Source organism: Abrus precatorius, unplaced genomic scaffold (assembly GCF_003935025.1).
Source record: "Abrus precatorius isolate BTA unplaced genomic scaffold, Abrus_2018 Scaffold3, whole genome shotgun sequence".
Lineage (NCBI taxonomy): Eukaryota > Viridiplantae > Streptophyta > Magnoliopsida > Fabales > Fabaceae > Abrus > Abrus precatorius.
The window spans coordinates 13,588,617-13,606,982 of NW_020874373.1; the positions used below are offsets into that span (position 1 = coordinate 13,588,617).

An 18,366-nucleotide genomic window follows, 5' to 3' on the forward strand; every position below is an offset into this window, starting at 1 on the left:
TGGTAAAAGATTCCTGTAGTATTCTTTCGGTGCTGATTTCTTTCGAAACGGTGATGTCTATATATGTATCTCATGCCAGGCTTTCAGGTGAGCAAGAGCAACCGCTGGCTGGCCTAAACGGTGATGTTTATATATCATGCGGTCCCAACCATTGCTGCCAAAATTGTTAGGTAAATTATGCACTCTGTCCAAATCAGACTAATGCTCCAAAAACAGGCTTTATTTTTATGCTGAGGTAGTACCAATGGTCCAAGATCCCTCTGCCTATAAAGCGCACAGTGACTCCGCACCTTTCAAGCCACACCAAACATTGCACAGCATCCATTATTTTACTGCAAGTGGGATCAACAAGGTTCGCTCACAGTTAGGTTCAGGTTTAAATTTTGAATTACTTCTTTTAGTTTTCATTACATATTTTGCTAAAATTTGGTGCAACTGCATGCAGTTTCAAATGGACAAAACTTTGAAGCTACTGATTTTATGTCTTGCATGGACTTGTTCATTCTCTGCACTGAGATGTGCCGCAAGAACCAATCCTCCAGGAGCAACAAATCAGGACCGGCCCATTAAATTTTCTACTGAAGGTGCCACTTCACAAAGCTACAAGCAGTTCATTGAAGCGCTTCGAGAGAGACTAAGAGGTGGGCTGATACATGACATACCTGTGCTTCCAGATCCAACAACATTGCAAGAAAGAAATCGATATATTACAGTCGAACTCTCAAACTCGGACACGGAATCTATCGAAGTAGGTATCGATGTGACTAATGCATATGTTGTAGCATACCGAGCAGGAACTCAGTCCTATTTCCTCCGTGATGCCCCATCATCTGCATCTGACTACCTTTTCACTGGCACGGACCAGCACTCACTTCCTTTTTATGGTACTTACGGTGATCTAGAGAGATGGGCTCATCAGTCTAGACAGCAAATACCCCTAGGGTTACAGGCCTTGACACATGGGATATCATTTCTTCGAAGTGGGGGCGATGACAATGAAGAAAAAGCTCGTACCCTGATTGTCATAATCCAAATGGTTGCAGAAGCAGCTCGATTTAGATACATATAAACCGGGTTCGTGTCAGCATCCAAACGGGTACGGCATTTCAACCTGATGCTGCCATGATAAGTTTGGAGAACAATTGGGATAATCTGTCACGAGGTGTTCAAGAATCCGTGCAAGATACTTTTCCAAATCAGGTCACTTTAACAAATATTCGTAACGAACCCGTTATTGTAGATTCCTTGTCACACCCAACAGTTGCAGTTCTGGCATTGATGCTTTTTGTCTGCAATCCGCCAAATGCAAACCAATCACCTCTATTAATAAGATCAATTGTCGAAGAATCGAAGATTTGCAGCTCTCGTTATGAACCAACCGTGCGCATTGGTGGTCGAGATGGGATGTGCGTGGATGTCTATGACAACGGCTATCACAATGGCAATCGTATCATAATGTGGAAATGTAAAGACCGGCTTGAAGAGAACCAGCTGTGGACCTTGAAAAGTGACAAGACGATAAGGTCCAAGGGGAAGTGTTTAACCACATACGGTTATGCTCCAGGGAGTTATGTCATGATATATGATTGTACCTCGGCAGTAGCAGAGGCCACTTATTGGGAAATATGGGACAATGGAACCATCATCAATCCAAAGTCTGCCTTGGCCTTGACTGCTGAATCTAGTAGCATGGGAGGGACACTCACCGTGCAAACGAACGAATATCTAATGCGACAGGGCTGGCGTACAGGGAATAACACAAGCCCTTTCGTAACTTCAATCAGTGGGTATTCGGATCTCTGCCTGCAAGCTCAGGGAAGTAACGTGTGGATGGCTGACTGTGATAGCAATAAGAAGGAGCAGCAATGGGCACTTTACACAGATGGGTCTATACGTTCAGTGCAAAATACAAACAACTGTTTAACTTCTAAAGACCACAAACAAGGATCTACCATTGTCCTGATGGGTTGCAGCAATGGATGGGCTAGTCAAAGATGGGTGTTTAAAAATGACGGTAGCATTTATAGTTTATATGACGACATGGTGATGGATGTGAAAGGCTCTGATCCAAGTCTTAAACAGATAATACTTTGGCCATACACCGGTAAGCCTAACCAAATATGGCTTACTTTGTTTTAATGGCTTCATGTCTGAGGAGGCAAATGCTATCTGCCTCTCTAATGTTTAAATAAGTGACGGAATCTATCGATTCCAGAAACAGTCGTGAGCTTCATGCTGCCTTGTAATCTTTCTAATGTGCTTAAATAATAAATTTATGTTTTAGCAAGACCCTATGTGAGATATATGTGTTGAAACTTTTATTATTGAAAATAAATTTGATTTATGTATGAGAGAGCGACTCTTCGTTATATAAATATTTTTGAGAGGAGATATGTTAGAACTATGTGATTGTTAGCGGAAATAATGACTTAGGTGCACTTAGTTATACTCCAGGAGGAGAGGGCTACCTATTCAATGGAAGAGCCCATCCAACGAGGTAGAGTTGCCTTGGTCGAGATTAATTACGACATAATGTATGTCAAGGGAGAGCTACTCGTTAGATGGAGTTATCCTTAAGAGAGATGCCGCCCTTACAAGAAGAGGACTATCAACAAAGTGGAACTACCTTAAACTTTGGTTATCTTATGAGTGACTGTTATAACATTATATTAATGCCTACTTTGATAATGTTTTGAAAAACTAAGATTATTTAATTTTTGTATATGTTTACTTTATTATAGTACTCTTGATTAAAATAATATTTCTTAACAATATAAATTTATAAATTTCTAAGCATGACCAGTGTTAGGCCTATGTTGGATGCATACCTATTTTTTTTTACAACTGATGATGTATTCATGTAACTGCAGCGTCTCTGTGCTTTGAATGTGATGTTGTATGTTGGTTGTGGTGTGAAATGGCTTAAAATTATGTATGTATAAGCCGTGTGTGATGTGTAAAAACCGATTACTAGGCAAGTATACCCGTTGTCAGAGTAATATTATGAAAATTTAAGTACCAAGTGTCGTATCAACAGGGACTGTTATTAAGAAATTCTTCCTTAATTGCGTAATTGTTAATAGATATAAAAAATAAATTTTGTTGATGAAATTGCTAAAACTAAAAGAATAATAAATTAAAAGGAACATATATTCTTATAAAAATAAATTATAGAAAATTATGGCTAAAGGTATTCAAGGGAAATAGGCAAGTATCTAGACTGTAAATCCTCCTAAGTGTCCAAATAACAGAAATTCTTCTTCAACAACTTAGTTCCAAACCCTTATCGCTGTAGAAAATTCTAAATTAAATCAATACCTTTCTCAAGGATAATGATTCCTACCATCAGTTGATCAATCAGAATCTCTTCCTTAATTAATACTCCTAGGTTGCATTAAGGTCATTATGAATTCCATAATTAGGGTTAATCCTAATACAGAAAACTCACATCTTTCTATCTCTAGAAATACATTCAAGTCCTTTTAATTGAGCAATGTTAATTTCATGCAGGAATTTTACTCAAATTCAAACAAGAAAACAAGATGGAAGACAATTGATACTACTCAATTAAACCCAAGAGAAAAGAACATGAAATAGCATTACAAGAATTCCAGAAAATTTGGTCAATTAGGATTCATTACGTCTATATACTCAAAGAAAAATTAGAACCTAAACATCTTCAAACTAAAATTACAAAAGAGATGAAATAAAATGCTTGATCCCATCCTCCAGCCGTCTCTGAGTCTTTCTTCCCTTCAAAACTGTCTCCTCTAGGTTTATGTGCCAAGTTTCCTTTTATATTAGTGGCCCAAGGGCTCATCTTCTCGCAGAAATTTAGATTCTGATGCATGTTAAAAGTACACGCCCAAGTACACGGCTATGTACTTTGGCCGTGTACATCTCTGGTTTTGATGATACACTTCAATTGACGTGACTAGTGAGATACACGCTCATATACACGGGCATGTACTTGCCCATGTATATCTCTGGTTCTTTGTGTGTTTTAATTCCCAATATTTTTTAAAGCTTTCACTTCTTGATTCTTTTTCCTGAAATATAAATAAAATGAAATTAATAATAGTAAATTTTCTCAATGAATAGTTTAAAACTCTCAATTATCATTCATGAATTATAATGTAGGATCAAGTATAGAAAGCATTCATCAAATTCCCCCGAACTTGAATGATTGCTTGTCCCCAAGCAAAGAAATGGATCAATTTTACCCTTGACAATAAAGAATCAAATTCTTGAATTTTTTTTATTATTGTTATTTTGATTTTATTTTTTTTAATTTTTAGAGGGACAGTAATTCTTAAACATCAAATTGTGCCTTCTTTTGCTCTCACCCTTTGTAACTTCAGACAGAACTGAATAAGGACCTCTCTACCATTAGCTCTTAAAATTCAATTCAAAACTTTGAATCCTTCCACAAGGTGTTGTTTAATTCTCTTCACTGTGAGCCATGATCGACTAACAGGGTGCATTTTATGCTCCATCCCAGTTAGCACAAGGTATTAATGGAAATTCCACCCCTTGCTTTCCACATCGGTACCTCAAACAATTTCGGGGTTATAGGATGTGGTATCTGGACATTGCCTGCAATCCACATTCAACTAGATATGCTTCTATGACATGCTCCTATTTTTATTTTTGAGCAGAGCCCCAATTTTTTCAGATTTTCCTGGTTTTATTAATTTCAAACATTTTTAAACAATTTGGCATAGATTCAAGATCCTCAATTCAGAAAAGTCTAATGATACTTCAATCGAGAAACAATTTAAAACACAATTCGAATAACCAGAATAACTGTGTGTGATGTTTATTTATTTATTATATTTTCAGGAATATCATCTCTAATGCAACAATAAAATTGACTCAATATTGCTCGAGAATAAAACAATAATTCAGTTCAAACATCTATAATTATCTACCCCACATTGTAAGATTTGCATTGTCCTCAATCAAATATAAGAATTAAAGTGCAACTGAAACTTCCCTGAAAAGTAAATAAATAAGCAAAGAGTCGCGGGAAGCAAAGCTAATCTGGGATTCAATTGGAGAGGAAACCTGATTAAAATTGATTTATAAGGAGATTTAACTCATTCAGAATGACAAGAGGAGTAGAACGATCAAAATAATGCAATAAAGAAACAGAAACAATAAACAGACAAAAGCAATTTAAATCCTAAAAATAACCTAAGTAAAAAATTCAACAACTAAGACTCCTAATTGCAGACTAAACTGCGCATCATCTGAGTCTTCATCATCTATACTAAGAAAGTGGTCAGAAGGAGATGGGCTTCATGCTGGGGCGAGGATGCTTATTCAAAATATAAATAAATGAGCAAATAAATAACTAAATTAAAATAAACTAAACCTACCTAACCTAAACTATTCAATGTAATTCAACATTCAACATGGAGGAGTTTAAACTCCTCATTTGCAAAAGTTTGTAGTTGACCCCTCTGGTATAGTTTCAGCCTATGATCATTCACATTAAAATTTCCTTTTTCTAGATGAGTTAATTCAATTATACCACCAGGAAATACCTTATGCACAGTAAACAGTCCAGACCAACGGGATTTGAGTTTACCTGGGAATAATTTGAGGCGAGAGTTGTACAACAGTACTACTAAATCACCTTTTTGAAATAATTTACCTCCCTTGATTTATTTATGATGGTAGACCTTCAATTTTTCATCTGGTGGTTCATTAATGGATGGGTTGGGTTGCTTTTCTGATTTCCACTCCAAAACTTTGAAGTCTCTCTTTCTCCATAATGGCTTAGTGGCTTCTAAATGACACCACTATTCTTGAGTTTCCAAGCTCATATAATCTTTTCCTCTATCATGAACTAAGCTTCTTTTCAATGGGTTTGAAATCAAGAATTCCTGTGCACAATCAGAGACATAATCATCAATTACATTAATAAAGTAGTAAGAATCATCTTGTTTCAAAGACTTTTTTATTACATCAGGAATTTTAAAAGTGACTTTTTCATCTCCAACCCTCAAAATTAACTTTCCATCTCTCACATCAATTATAGCCCCTGCAGTAGCTAAAAATAGACGACCTAAGATCAAGAGGACATCAGTGTCCTCGTCCATATCAAGAATCACAAAATCAATAGGAAAAATAAATTTGTCCACTTTTACAAGCACATCCTCAATGATACCCCTAGGATATTTAATTGACCTATCAGCTAGTTGAATACTCATCCTAGTTGGCCTAGGTTCCCTTAAACCTAATTTCTTAAAAATAGAATATGGCATCAAATTAATGCTAGCACCTAAATCAGCTAAAGCCCTATCAACTATCAATCTATCAATGAGACAAGGAAGATTAAAACTCCTTGGATCCTTCAATTTTTTGGACATCTTGTTTTGCAGAATTGCTGAGCATTCTTCATTTAGAGTTACTGTGGCCAACTCCTCCAATTTCTTCTTGTTGGACAATAGATCCTTCAAAAATTTGGTGTACTTGGGCATCTGTTCCAAGGCATCAACAAATGGTAAATTAATATGAAGTTGACGAAATAAGGACAGAAATTTACCAAATTGTTCATCATCCTTGTCTTTCTTCAATTTTGCTGGGTAGGAAAGTTGGGGTATGAATTCTTTCACTACAGGGGGCTTTTTCACAGTCTCCTCTTGACATTTATCCTCCTCTTCAACTGCATCTTTTTCTGTTTCTTGCTTCCCCTTCTCTTGTAATATTCTGTCACTCCTTAATGTTACTGCATTGACCTGTTCCCTAGGATTAGTCTCAGTATTGCCAGATAACTTCCTTGGGGTCTTTCTGAGAGGAGTCTAGAAATTTGACCCAACTAAATTTCTAGATTATGAATAGAGGCTTGTTGATTTCTTAGTGCTGTCTCGGTGGATTGGAACCGAGATTCTGAAGTTTGAATGAATTTGGTCATCAACTCCTCAAGATTTGACTTTTGACTTCTTTTCAGCTGGGGGTGGTGGTGGATGTGAAGCTTGTTGAAATCCTGTGAGTGTGTTATTCCGCATTGGTTGTTGGTTGTTCCATAGTTGGTTTGCATAGTTCCTCCAACCCGGATTATTCATGCCATTATAATTTTGGTAAGGTGGTATGTTTCCTATTATATTGGCATGTTGTTCTTCCTGAGTAGCTCGACATTCATGATTAGGGTGACCTCCACAAATATAACATCTCATCACCAGAGCAACTGGATAGTTCACAGATAAACCATCAATCTTCTTCCCTAAGGCTTCAACTTGCATTGCCAAGGATGTTACTGCATCAAGATTATAAATCCCATCTGATTTTGCAGGTTTGGATCGAGTGGAGCTCCACTGATAGTTGTTCATTGCCATTTCTTCAAACAGTTCTTGTGCAGCCCTTGGTGTCTTGCTATTCAGAGTGCCCCCAGCTGCAGCATCTATCATTTGTCTTGTGGCTGGGTTCAACCCATTGTAGAAGGTTTGCACTTGAAGCCAGTCAGGAATCCCATGATGTGGGCATTTTTGCAACAATTCCTTGAACCTCTCCGATGTATCGTATAACGTCTTTAACTCCAACTGATAGAAGGAAGAGATATCGTTCCTCATTTTGACAGTTTTCGCAGAAGGAAAATATTTCGCCAAGAATTTTTCTACCATAGCCTCCCATGAAGTGATAAATCCTCGTGGGAGAGAGTTCAACCACTGTTTTTCTCTACTCCTGAGAGAAAATGGGAATAGCCTCAAGCGGATTGCATCATCAGTAGCTCCATTAATCTTGAAAGTATCACAAATCTCCAGAAAATTTGCAATGTGAGCATTGGGGTCTTTATCTTGTAACCCATCAAATTGGACAAACTGCTAAACCATCTGAATAACACTGGGTTTTATTTCAAAATTCCCTTGCATATCCAGATGAACAATGCTAGATTCTGTTCCAGTTAATGATGGACGAGCATAATCGAACATGGTCCATGGTTGATCTTCATTGTTCGCCATTCCTTCCATGTGGTTTTGTGTGTTTTCCTTCTGAACTAGCAGTCGTCTCTCTTTCTGAATTTTTCGCAAAGTTCTCTCTATCTCTGGGTCAAGTTCGAATAATGTAGCAAAACGGGTTCTGGTCATGCACCAGAAAAATCAGGACCTAAAAAATATTAAAAGCAAAATAATAATAATAATAATAATAATAATAATAATAATAATAATAAATAGAAAAGTTAATTTAAGATTAAAGAAATAAAGAAAATTAGTAAAAACGTAATCAAAGAAATCTTAAATAATTAGTCCCCAGCAACGGCGCAAAAACTTGATGTGTAAAAACTGATTATTGGGCAAATGTACCCGTTGTCAGAGTAATATTATAAAAATTTAAGTACCAAGTGTCGTATCCACAGGGACTGTTATTAAGAAATTCTTCCTTAATTACGTAATTGTTAATAGATATAAAAAATAAATTTTGTTGATAAAATTGCTAAAAGTAAAAGAATAATAAATTAAAAGGAACAAATATTTTTATAAAAATAAATTATAGAAAATTATGGCTAAAGGTATTTAAGAGAAATAGGCAAGTATCTAGACTGTAAATCCTCCTAAGTGTCCAAATAACTGAAATTCTTCTTCAACTACTTAGTTCCAAACCCTTATTGCTGCAGGAAATTCTAAATTAAATCAATACCTTTCTCAAGGATAATGATTCCTAACCCTCGGTTGATCAATCAAAATCTCTTCCTTAATTAATACCCCTAGATTGCATTAAGTTCATTATGAATTCCATAATTAGTGTTAATTCTAATACAGAAAACTCACGTCTTTCTAGCTCTAAAAATACATTCAAGTCCTTTTAATTGAGCAATGTTAATTTCATGCAGGAATTTTACTAAAATTCAAACAAGAAAACAAGATGGAAGATAATTGATACTACTCAATTAAACCCAAGAGAAAAGAACATGAAATAGCATTACAAGAATTCCAAAAAATTTGGTCAATTAGGATTCATTACGTCTAGATACTCAAAGGAAAATTAGAACCTAAACATCTTCAAACTAAAATTACAAAAGAGATGAAATAAAATGCTTGATCCCATCCTCCAGCCGTCTCTGAGTCTTTCTTCCCTTCAAAACTGTCTCCTCTAGGTTTCTGTGTCAAGTTTCCTTTTATATGAGTCGCCCAAGGGCTCATCTTCTCGCAAAAATTTAAATTCTGACGCATGTTAAAAGTACACGCCCAAGTACACGGCCATGTACTTTGGCCGTGTACATCTCTGGTTTTGATGATACACTTCAATTGACGCGACCAGTGAGATACACGCTTATATACACGGGCATGTACTTGGCCATGTATATCTCTAGTTCTTTGTGTGTTTTAATTCCCAATATCTTTTAAAGCTTTCACTTCTTGATCCTTTTTCCTGAAATATAAATAAAATGAAATTAATAATAGTAAATTTTGGCAATGAATAGCTTAAAACTCTCAATTATCATTCATGAATTACAATGTATGATCAAGTATAGAAAGCATTTATCAGTGTGGTTGATGTGTAAAGGTTTGATGCATGTTGTGTGTACGTTAGAGCGTTTTAGTTGATGTTGAGTTGCAGGATATCTCGCTATAGTGAGATATCTCTCCTATAGCAAGAACGAGTCATCCAGAACAAGGCATTTTGGAGTCTTTTCGTTGTAGCGAGAAAGCCTCGTTGTAGTGAGGAGGTTCTCACTACAGTAAGAAAATTCTCGCTGTAGCGAAGATTCTCACCAAACCACTATTTCCTCTCACTTTCCATCCATTCTCTCGCCTTCTTCACTCAAAGAAAACCCTCTTAAGGCGAAGCTTCTCCTAGATCTAAGTGAGAACCTCTACATAGTGCGAATTTAGGTGAGTTTTAGGGTTTGGTTTCCCTGTTTCATCCCTCTTTTCTTGATTTCCTTTCTCATTGGTCTCTATTTCGTGGTAATAGGAAGACCTGAGGACCTTGAGCGTTATTCTCTCTTGGAAACTTACCAAAGTTTTGATCTAAGGAAATCTCGTTCTAGGTAAGGGGAGCTTACCTAAGCTAGCCTTTCGTTCACTAAATGCTAAGACCTTTATGTGTATAAGTTCATTTTATCTGAGATTCAGTTGATGTAGGGACAAACCCTAAGGTAGAATACCAAGTAGCTATGTGATTGACTGTGAAAGTAGGATGGTTATGCTGAGGCATGTAGGCTGAAATATTTAATAGGGACAGTAGAGTATTTAAAATATAGTGTGAATCCTATGTGCCAAAATGAATGAATGAATGCTGATATGAATGTTTATTTGTCGCTGTATATGTATGTGCGTTGCTAGACATAGTTGAGCTGTTAAATACATGATTGTGGCTGCATATTTAGATAGGGTAGGGATGTATCGATCACATAACATGCTGAGCTATACTATGCTATATATCTGAATCCAAATACTGGGATGGGTCACTCCTAGACCATAGAATTGTAGGTTCCTTCTGGATTCGTAAGACTGTAAAACCAGTTTGAACTAAGTTGTTACATCTTGCATTAGGATGAGTTGCATTGTTGTGCTAAGTGCTAGAAATGTTGAGATAATGAGCTGTATAAATGATTATATCTACATTTTACTTCTATAGTTGTGATTGTTAATTCATAAGCTCACCCTTATCATTCTGTCTATGTTGGTGTGTGTGTGTATTTTGCAATGATCATACTGTGATACGTGAGTAGATGTGACAGGTACTGTAGCCACTTCTCATGTTGGAAGGTCTGGCTGAGGAAGGTTTGGAGTCAAGTGCTTTGTAGATATTGTAGCTTTATTTATTTTGTTAGTTTAGGTCGTAGTAGTGAGTCTAGACTATTTAGGTACAATCTTCAATGATGTAATTATTTTTCAAAAACTTGTATTTTGAGCTCCTCATAGAGTATCTGTTGTAAATATATATAAGCTTTTGTAAATATTTGGATTATATGAAAATGCCCTCAGAGCTTTGTTATTTTATTGATTAAGATGTTGAAGTTCAATTTCTATAAAAAAATATTATATTCCCTATCCTATGCATTTATTATCTCATAAGTAGGTAATTAAATTAGAAATAATAATGCAGGATGTCATTGATCCTTTAGAAAACAGGGTCGTGACAACCATAATAAATTTCTTTTAAAAATATTATGTTTAAGTAAGTTCTATAAATGCAAAGTACTCATGCGATATTTGTTTTCTTTTGTTGTTCATTGTTCATATGTTTATTATGTCTTCATTGAGGTTGTGTGACTTACTTCCTATTTAATTATAATATTTATAAATCATCAATTAACATGTTATTGAGAAACATCAATCCATCCCAATAGAATCTTTATTGATAGGCTCCTAATGTTTCAATGGCCTAACACTTTTCTTTTTATTTTGTTATGTTTTGGATATTATACAACTATTTAGTAGTTAAACTCTTTACTTTAAATATGTATTAGATGTTTTATTTTCTATACTATAATATGTTGGAGTTTGATTGATTTTGGTTGAATTATAAATTAATTTTAACAGATTGTTATATTTTGAGATAATGAAAACACAATAAAAAAAATTCCGACGAAATTTTGACAAATTATCATATTAGTTGATTAAAAAAATTTCATTATGTCATATATTAGTTTCCAAATAAGTTTATCAGATTAAGTAATATTTTTAATTAACTTATCTCTGTATTGAAGTGTGGTGACAATTATAATGCCTCAAAATACCAAACTTTAATGTTTGGAAAGATCTGTGATGAAATCTGAAATATATCTAAGCCTCAGTATTGATGCATAGCTTGAGAAATTAAGTTTTAACTTATTTGTCTGTATTTCTACAAAATTTGGATCCAATAGAGTTGTGGGCTAACATGATATATTCATATTAACAAGAAAAATATTTTTAATTTTTATGAATTTTATTTTACAAGACAAGACTTGCAACTAATTAAGATGAATTTTTATCGCCGACCATGTTGATCAACTGATGAAGAGTTATTTCAGTTTTTTACTGAATTTTATTTGATAAAAATTATATATTATTTTTAACACGATTACATTACATTATTTATAAATTTATTTCTGGGAGCTTAATTAGTTGCAAGCACTGTTGGGGAATGAGAGGATTTTTTTGAAGTAGGAATACATTACAAGAAGCGAAAAAATGCACATTTACCCAGTAAAATTTGAGTCTTTGCGGATATGAATTTAAATCCATTTTAACTGTTATTTCAATATATTCATTTTTTTTTATGTATCAATTGATTCTTTTGTTAATCGTTTTTATCAGCTGTTAATTTTTTAAAGTGATTGATGACATATTATGGTGTTAAAGCTGCTTAATGACAATTTCGGAGTTATATTGATTGAATTCATTGACAATTTTAAAATCATGTTAATGACTTTGATTTTAGAAGTGAGAGTTGTTTGCTAAATCAAATAAAATCAATTCCATATTTGAATGATTCAAGTACAATAAACGATACTCGAGACTTACAAGTGGTATAAAACTTTAATTTTTTTTTTTTATAAATTCTGTTCCGATAGAAGATAAAATTACAAAACTTTCAATTTTGTTGGAAGTGTATTTTAGCCATCAACAGTCGCATCTCAGTGTGGGCGGTTGCTTGTGTTGTGGCTGCCAGTGTCTATATGTGTCCCTGCTGGCGGCCTAATTTATCTCTCTGTTGCTGCTATCACCCCCACTGTTTTGCTATCCAAATTTTGTTTTAAATTATTTCATTTTATAAATTGAATAAATATAATTATTATTTATTTAAATTCATACTGGTATTTACAAAATTAAATATAATTTTTATTTTTTATGTTTATATTTAGATAATTGTTAATAGTTTTAGGTATGAAATGATTAAAATAAATATTATAGATACTTAAATTACAAATTAAAATAGTAAAAGAGTGTATTTGTAATAATTGTTTTACAACTTAATGTTACTTATATATGTGCTTATATTAAAATAAATTGTGAGTTTGTCTTATTATTTGTATGTTTTAATATTTTTTTTATTTTAATGATAACAATGTTGTAGATAGAAAAATTGATGATAATTGTAATAAATTAACATAGATAAATATATTAAATAAACATAAATATTGATTATATATATTTTTATATTTAACTTTTATTTTTAATAAATATTGTTAATAATCTTAGGAATATAATAATAAAATTAAGAATTAGTAATACTTAAAATTAGTAATGGTAAAAAAAGGAATGTTTTAAATTATAAGTAAATATGCATTACAAAATATAATTATTTTAGCTAATTCATTAGTAAATAATGTTGATTTATATAGCGTGTATAATATTGGAAGTAAAGTTAATAAGTAATGTATTAGTGCTATATTATTTTTATTATACAATTAAATAATAATATGATAATAATGTTTAATAGATTATAAAAGATAATTATAATTATAGTTATAATTCATGTTCATGGAGTATTTTAATTATTTGTGGATTTGAATTGATTTTATTTATATTTTAATGTTGTATAAATGTTATACAAATGAATGGATTTTTAGTAATTATGTTGTAAAAAATCATTTGAATTAAACATATATATTTATTATATAAAATTATTTGTGATTTTAATTTATGTTTATATTTAGAATATTGTTATTTAGACTAAAAATTATTGTAATAAATATTAGTCATACTTAAATTACAAATTAAAATAGTAAAAGATAATAGTTGGTCTATTTTTTCATTGTGTGAGCGTGAAGTATTTTACGTACTATCACAATTTTCTTTCCATTCATTACATAGCAAACCACCTATATATTTCCACTCATTATAGGTCACCCAGCACCCCTCACAAGCTGATTGATCACCATTTAGCAATACAAAGAGTATATTCCACGCTCAACTTTATTGATGACCTCACCTTCGATGTATTTATGTTTACACCTAGCACATTGGACTGTATTTTGGGGTGTAATAACATATGATATAACATTTATGCTTGACATTGATTTGAATGTTGACTTTGGAGTCGTTTTATATGTTCCACCTCTAGAAGTGCATCAAAATCCATTGTGGAACAAGAGATCGACTTAGGGAGTGCATTTTGGTGCCATATCAAGAGTATCAAAAGGACCATTGTTGAGATTAACTAGTGGTCATGTTTTGCAATGTTATATTTGATACTTTATGTTGACTGTGTATTTATATTATATCATATTTTATACTTTTTGTTGATTGTAGTGGTCAAAATTATTATTTTTTAAATGTTATACATATTATATTCAAGGTACCATTGTTGGTGATAACATACAATTTGAATTATCAATATTTAAAATTGTATAATCCAACTTAAATACATGTGTCATTCGTTATGACACAATCTTATAAAAGATGTACACATTACTCATTTGGATTTTGTTGGGGGATATTGAGGTATATTACAACCATTCTATTGACAAATTTTACATCTTTGCCTAGACTATGACTCAACCTAATCTATTTAATTAATAGTATGAATTGATTTTAGTCTTCTCTTAGCCCTTGTTCTTTCTTCATTAGGAATTAACTTCCACTCATATGTTGTAAGAATCTTACTTTCATTTTCCTGGATATAGTATTGTAAAAAATCAATGCTTACAACTACACAAGCAAGGATAGCATGTAAGCATGGAAATCAATATGCTAGAAATCTCCCACGTTTACAATATCTTCTACCTAATATCATAGTCCATTTGTTACCACCCTTTTTTGTCATTGGATTAAATGTATCTTCAACTTCAAATCTAGTTCATTAATAAGCTTGATGTGAAGAAGCTTTCTCTTAAGTTTTTTGCATTTGTACCATAAAATGCCAAAACCTTGTTCCATTGTTAAGGTCACCCATTGCTTCCTCTCCATGCTTGACAAAATATTCAACCATCTATGAATAAGTGATTTTATCAAAACCGTTATAGGTAGGTTCCTGGACCTTTCCAAAACTTTGTTGACAGCTTTGAACAAATTTATGGTCATATGTCCATAACAATGCCTTTCGTCATTGTAACTTTTGTCAATTTTTCTTTTGATATGTTATTGATCTATCTTTCTATTTTTGGTGACTCATTGTGAAATCTTCTTAATTTATCTTTAAAAAGAACTTTTGAAGGTGTATATGCTGGAATATACATTTGTACTATGTTAATAGTAAAAGTAAACATTACATGAAAGGAAGACATTTCTAAAATAATTATTTAATTTTGTAAGATCTTTCTTCAAGTTAATGTTCTTAAACTTGTGATTAAAATTGTTTCTAATATGACAAATGCAATAAATATGATAAGCATTTGGAGAATTCCCTTAAATGTGTGTGAATTTGAAACAACACTTTTAATATTTTGATGTTGATAAGATATTAAATATATTCTTATCTTTGTAGTAATGTACCAAAAATCATTCTCATACTGACAGAATTTTTTCTTCAACTATGATTAAAGCTAACTGAAGAATACAATTATTCTCATCTTGTATTGTTGCAATCAACAATATGTGATGATACTTGTCATACAAGAACGTACAATCTACCTAAATGACTAATTTGCAAAAGTTGAAAGATTCCTTACTACATTGATTGAAGCACCAAATTAAGCAATCGTTCAAACATTTTAAATTTGTTGTCCACTTAAACTCCAACAACATAATCTTTCGTGTTAATCTTATAAACATAATCAACAACATGTGATTGCATGTACTCTAACTATTTTGACAATGTAGCATATAATTCTTCTAAGTCACCAAATACACTTACAATTGCCTCTTGTTTTTCTTTCTAAGCTTTTTTGTATTAAATTTTATATCCAAACTTAGTAGTCATCCTTTTCTTAAATCAAGTTTTTGATTGTCTCAATATTGTAGGATTGACATTGATAAGTTCATATTTTGATATATTTTATGACTTATATTTATACACTTGAACCTTATTTTATATACATACACTAATTATGTTATTAATTGTTGCAGTTTAGCTGGAAGTTGTTATTAGTGCATTATAGAGATATTCTGGAGAAAAATTAGATACTTTTAGTCCTTGTTAGGCTATATGAATATGAGTTTGAATTTTGAATTTAAAATTTAAGCATAGATAAAGATTTGAAGCAGTTTTCAGTTAAGATTATGATTGTGGATAAAACTGATTTGAAAAGATAGAGCTCAACCAATTGAAAACTTAAGGCACAATCTATATAAATAGGTCTTATGCTCCACACTTGATATTTTCACTTTTCTACACACCTTCTTCCCTTTCTTAGTTCTACCCAAACTCATCTTTGAGAGTTATTGGAGACCATTGCCAAGGACGACGAGCTTCACCTTGAGTCCAAGCAAGTGATTGAGCGCCCATTTAGAGAACGAGAACTCTCTTCGTCTTCTACCTTTCTGGGTTTCTTTTGTTTGAGTTTTCCTTTGTGGTTATGAATTTATTTATCACGTTCTTTGTAGTTTATTTTGTTATGAGTAATTAAATTCATAGCTAGGGCTATGACGGATCCTACTACAACCTTTATGTGATTTTGACTTTAATGTTGGTATTAATTTTTTCTTTAATGTTTGGTTTTATTTTATTGGATTATATTGTGTATGTTAAGATTTGATCACCCTTAGCATCCCATAGTTAGTTGCATTGTAGGCGATTGTACCATGTGTAATTAACAGAATTATAGGATAAAACAAGATAAGGGGCTAGGTTAACACACTTAATTCCTTTCTTTCAGCTGTTATTAAATTAACAAACTCATAGGATATTCATGTTTTCTCGACCAATTACCTTGCATGATTATTGGGAGTGTTTGCTTAGGGAAAAGAATATTGACATTGCATAATCATTGGATGTTAATAGAACTAATTATGAGTGGTTGTCGAATATTTGAATACCAATATTAGGATTAAATTAATTAGAACATAAAGAAGTATAGTAGGTGAACCCATAAGTCCTAAGTTCGTCTCATTTGATCTTTCTCATACATTCTATTACTGTTCTTTTAATTTATTGTTAAAATTAAGTTCTATTTTTTATCCGTTACAATCCCGTTACATTTAAATAATCAAGTTAAGTTATTTCTGGTACTTGAAAATAATTTTTGTGGGACGATAACTTAAAAACTCTTAATTCAAAAATCCTTTATTACTTTTTAATAGGTACACTTGCCTACGAATAAAACATATGTTTGTTTACCACCCCCACCTTGTTATTTTACCATTAGTTAAATTTTTAAGCAATGACACTCTTACTCTCCATGGACAACCATTATTATGGTTCAAATACTTCACATGCAACTTTGTTGATTTTGACTCAATCACAAAATAATTCTAATGTATTTTCATAACACGCTATTTTAATACATTTTTAAGTTTCTCTTTAGAGTCAATAATAAGCCAATATATATAAAGAATCTCTTTGAACTTATGAAATTGACTCATTTAAATTTTTTACTTTTATTTCTTGACTTAGGTGTTCCTAATTAATATATTTGTAGGTCTTACATTCTAAAAAGGAATTTCACCCTCCCCTGCATTAAAAACCTTATTAATATTTATAATTCATAATTACTAATTTCAAAAATATACCAATCATTAACAATATCTGTAATACTTTATTGTGGTAAATTTAATTTTGAACTAAAATCACCATCTAAATTAGTATAATACTATCTGTCTAATGAAATATGTCCTTCATCAATATTCTCATTGTTTGTATCGATCTCCTCATTTTCATATTCATATTGATCTTTACTTCTTTCAAATTATAATAATTTAGTAAATATGTGCTCTCATAACAAAGAATTTAAATTTAAATTTATATAGTAAACGTATTTGTACCTCTTGTAACTTGTATATTCAACATTTCTAAATTATTAGGTGATGACATTGATAAATTTAAGTCAGATATATGTGAGACAACTCTTGAACTCTCACCAACTGCAACATCCAGATATAACTCAAAGAATGATTGTAATACTTTGTTGTTGATATGCATTAATCATGTAATCAATATCTTTATTATCACATATATTCAATGGATCATGTATTGTCTACCACTTGAATCAATAAAAAGACATGAATTAATCTAGATATAATGTAGATTATGAAAGATTCAACTTTTCATAAATCTTTCTTTTCAAAACTTGAAAACTTATACCTGCTTCTTATCTTTATCATTTTTTTTCTTGCCTTTAAATGTCATACCTTTATTTCCTAAAAATATTCTTCCATTCCAATATAAAATAACAACAATAACACTCATCCTACATTTGTAAAAAAGAAAATTCTAAAAAATAATATTTATCATTTCTAATTTATTTAACTAATATGGTACAAATTAAATGTGATAATTTAGCCAATACAAACACACTATATTCACTTTTTACTTATTTCAAATATAAGT

The 18,366-nt window shown here is 32.0% G+C and overlaps 2 protein-coding genes and 1 non-coding gene across 3 annotated transcripts in view; 2 read left to right on the top strand and 1 right to left on the bottom strand.

Annotated features, from left to right (window-relative positions):
- The first annotated feature begins 303 nt into the window (after positions 1–303).
- LOC113863181 (abrin-a-like) overlaps positions 304–18,366 on the top strand; it is a 30,023-nt gene continuing 11,960 nt past the window's right edge. The window contains 3 exon segments of the mRNA XM_027496653.1: positions 304–374; positions 446–1,064; positions 1,067–2,223. Coding sequence (XP_027352454.1) covers positions 452–1,064; positions 1,067–2,139 — 1,686 coding nt within the window. The 5' untranslated portion in view covers positions 304–374; positions 446–451 and the 3' untranslated portion in view covers positions 2,140–2,223.
- LOC113862214 lies at positions 5,808–7,967 on the bottom strand. The gene is made up of 4 exons (XM_027495320.1): positions 7,836–7,967; positions 6,942–7,745; positions 6,009–6,809; positions 5,808–5,891 (listed from the first exon to the last, which is right to left on the bottom strand). Exons 1-4 carry the CDS (start codon positions 7,965–7,967, stop codon positions 5,808–5,810), a joined length of 1,821 nt encoding a protein of 606 aa, XP_027351121.1.
- LOC113864040 lies at positions 7,474–7,580 on the top strand. The gene has a single exon (XR_003504647.1). It is a non-coding gene; the product is annotated as a small nucleolar RNA R71 (small nucleolar RNA).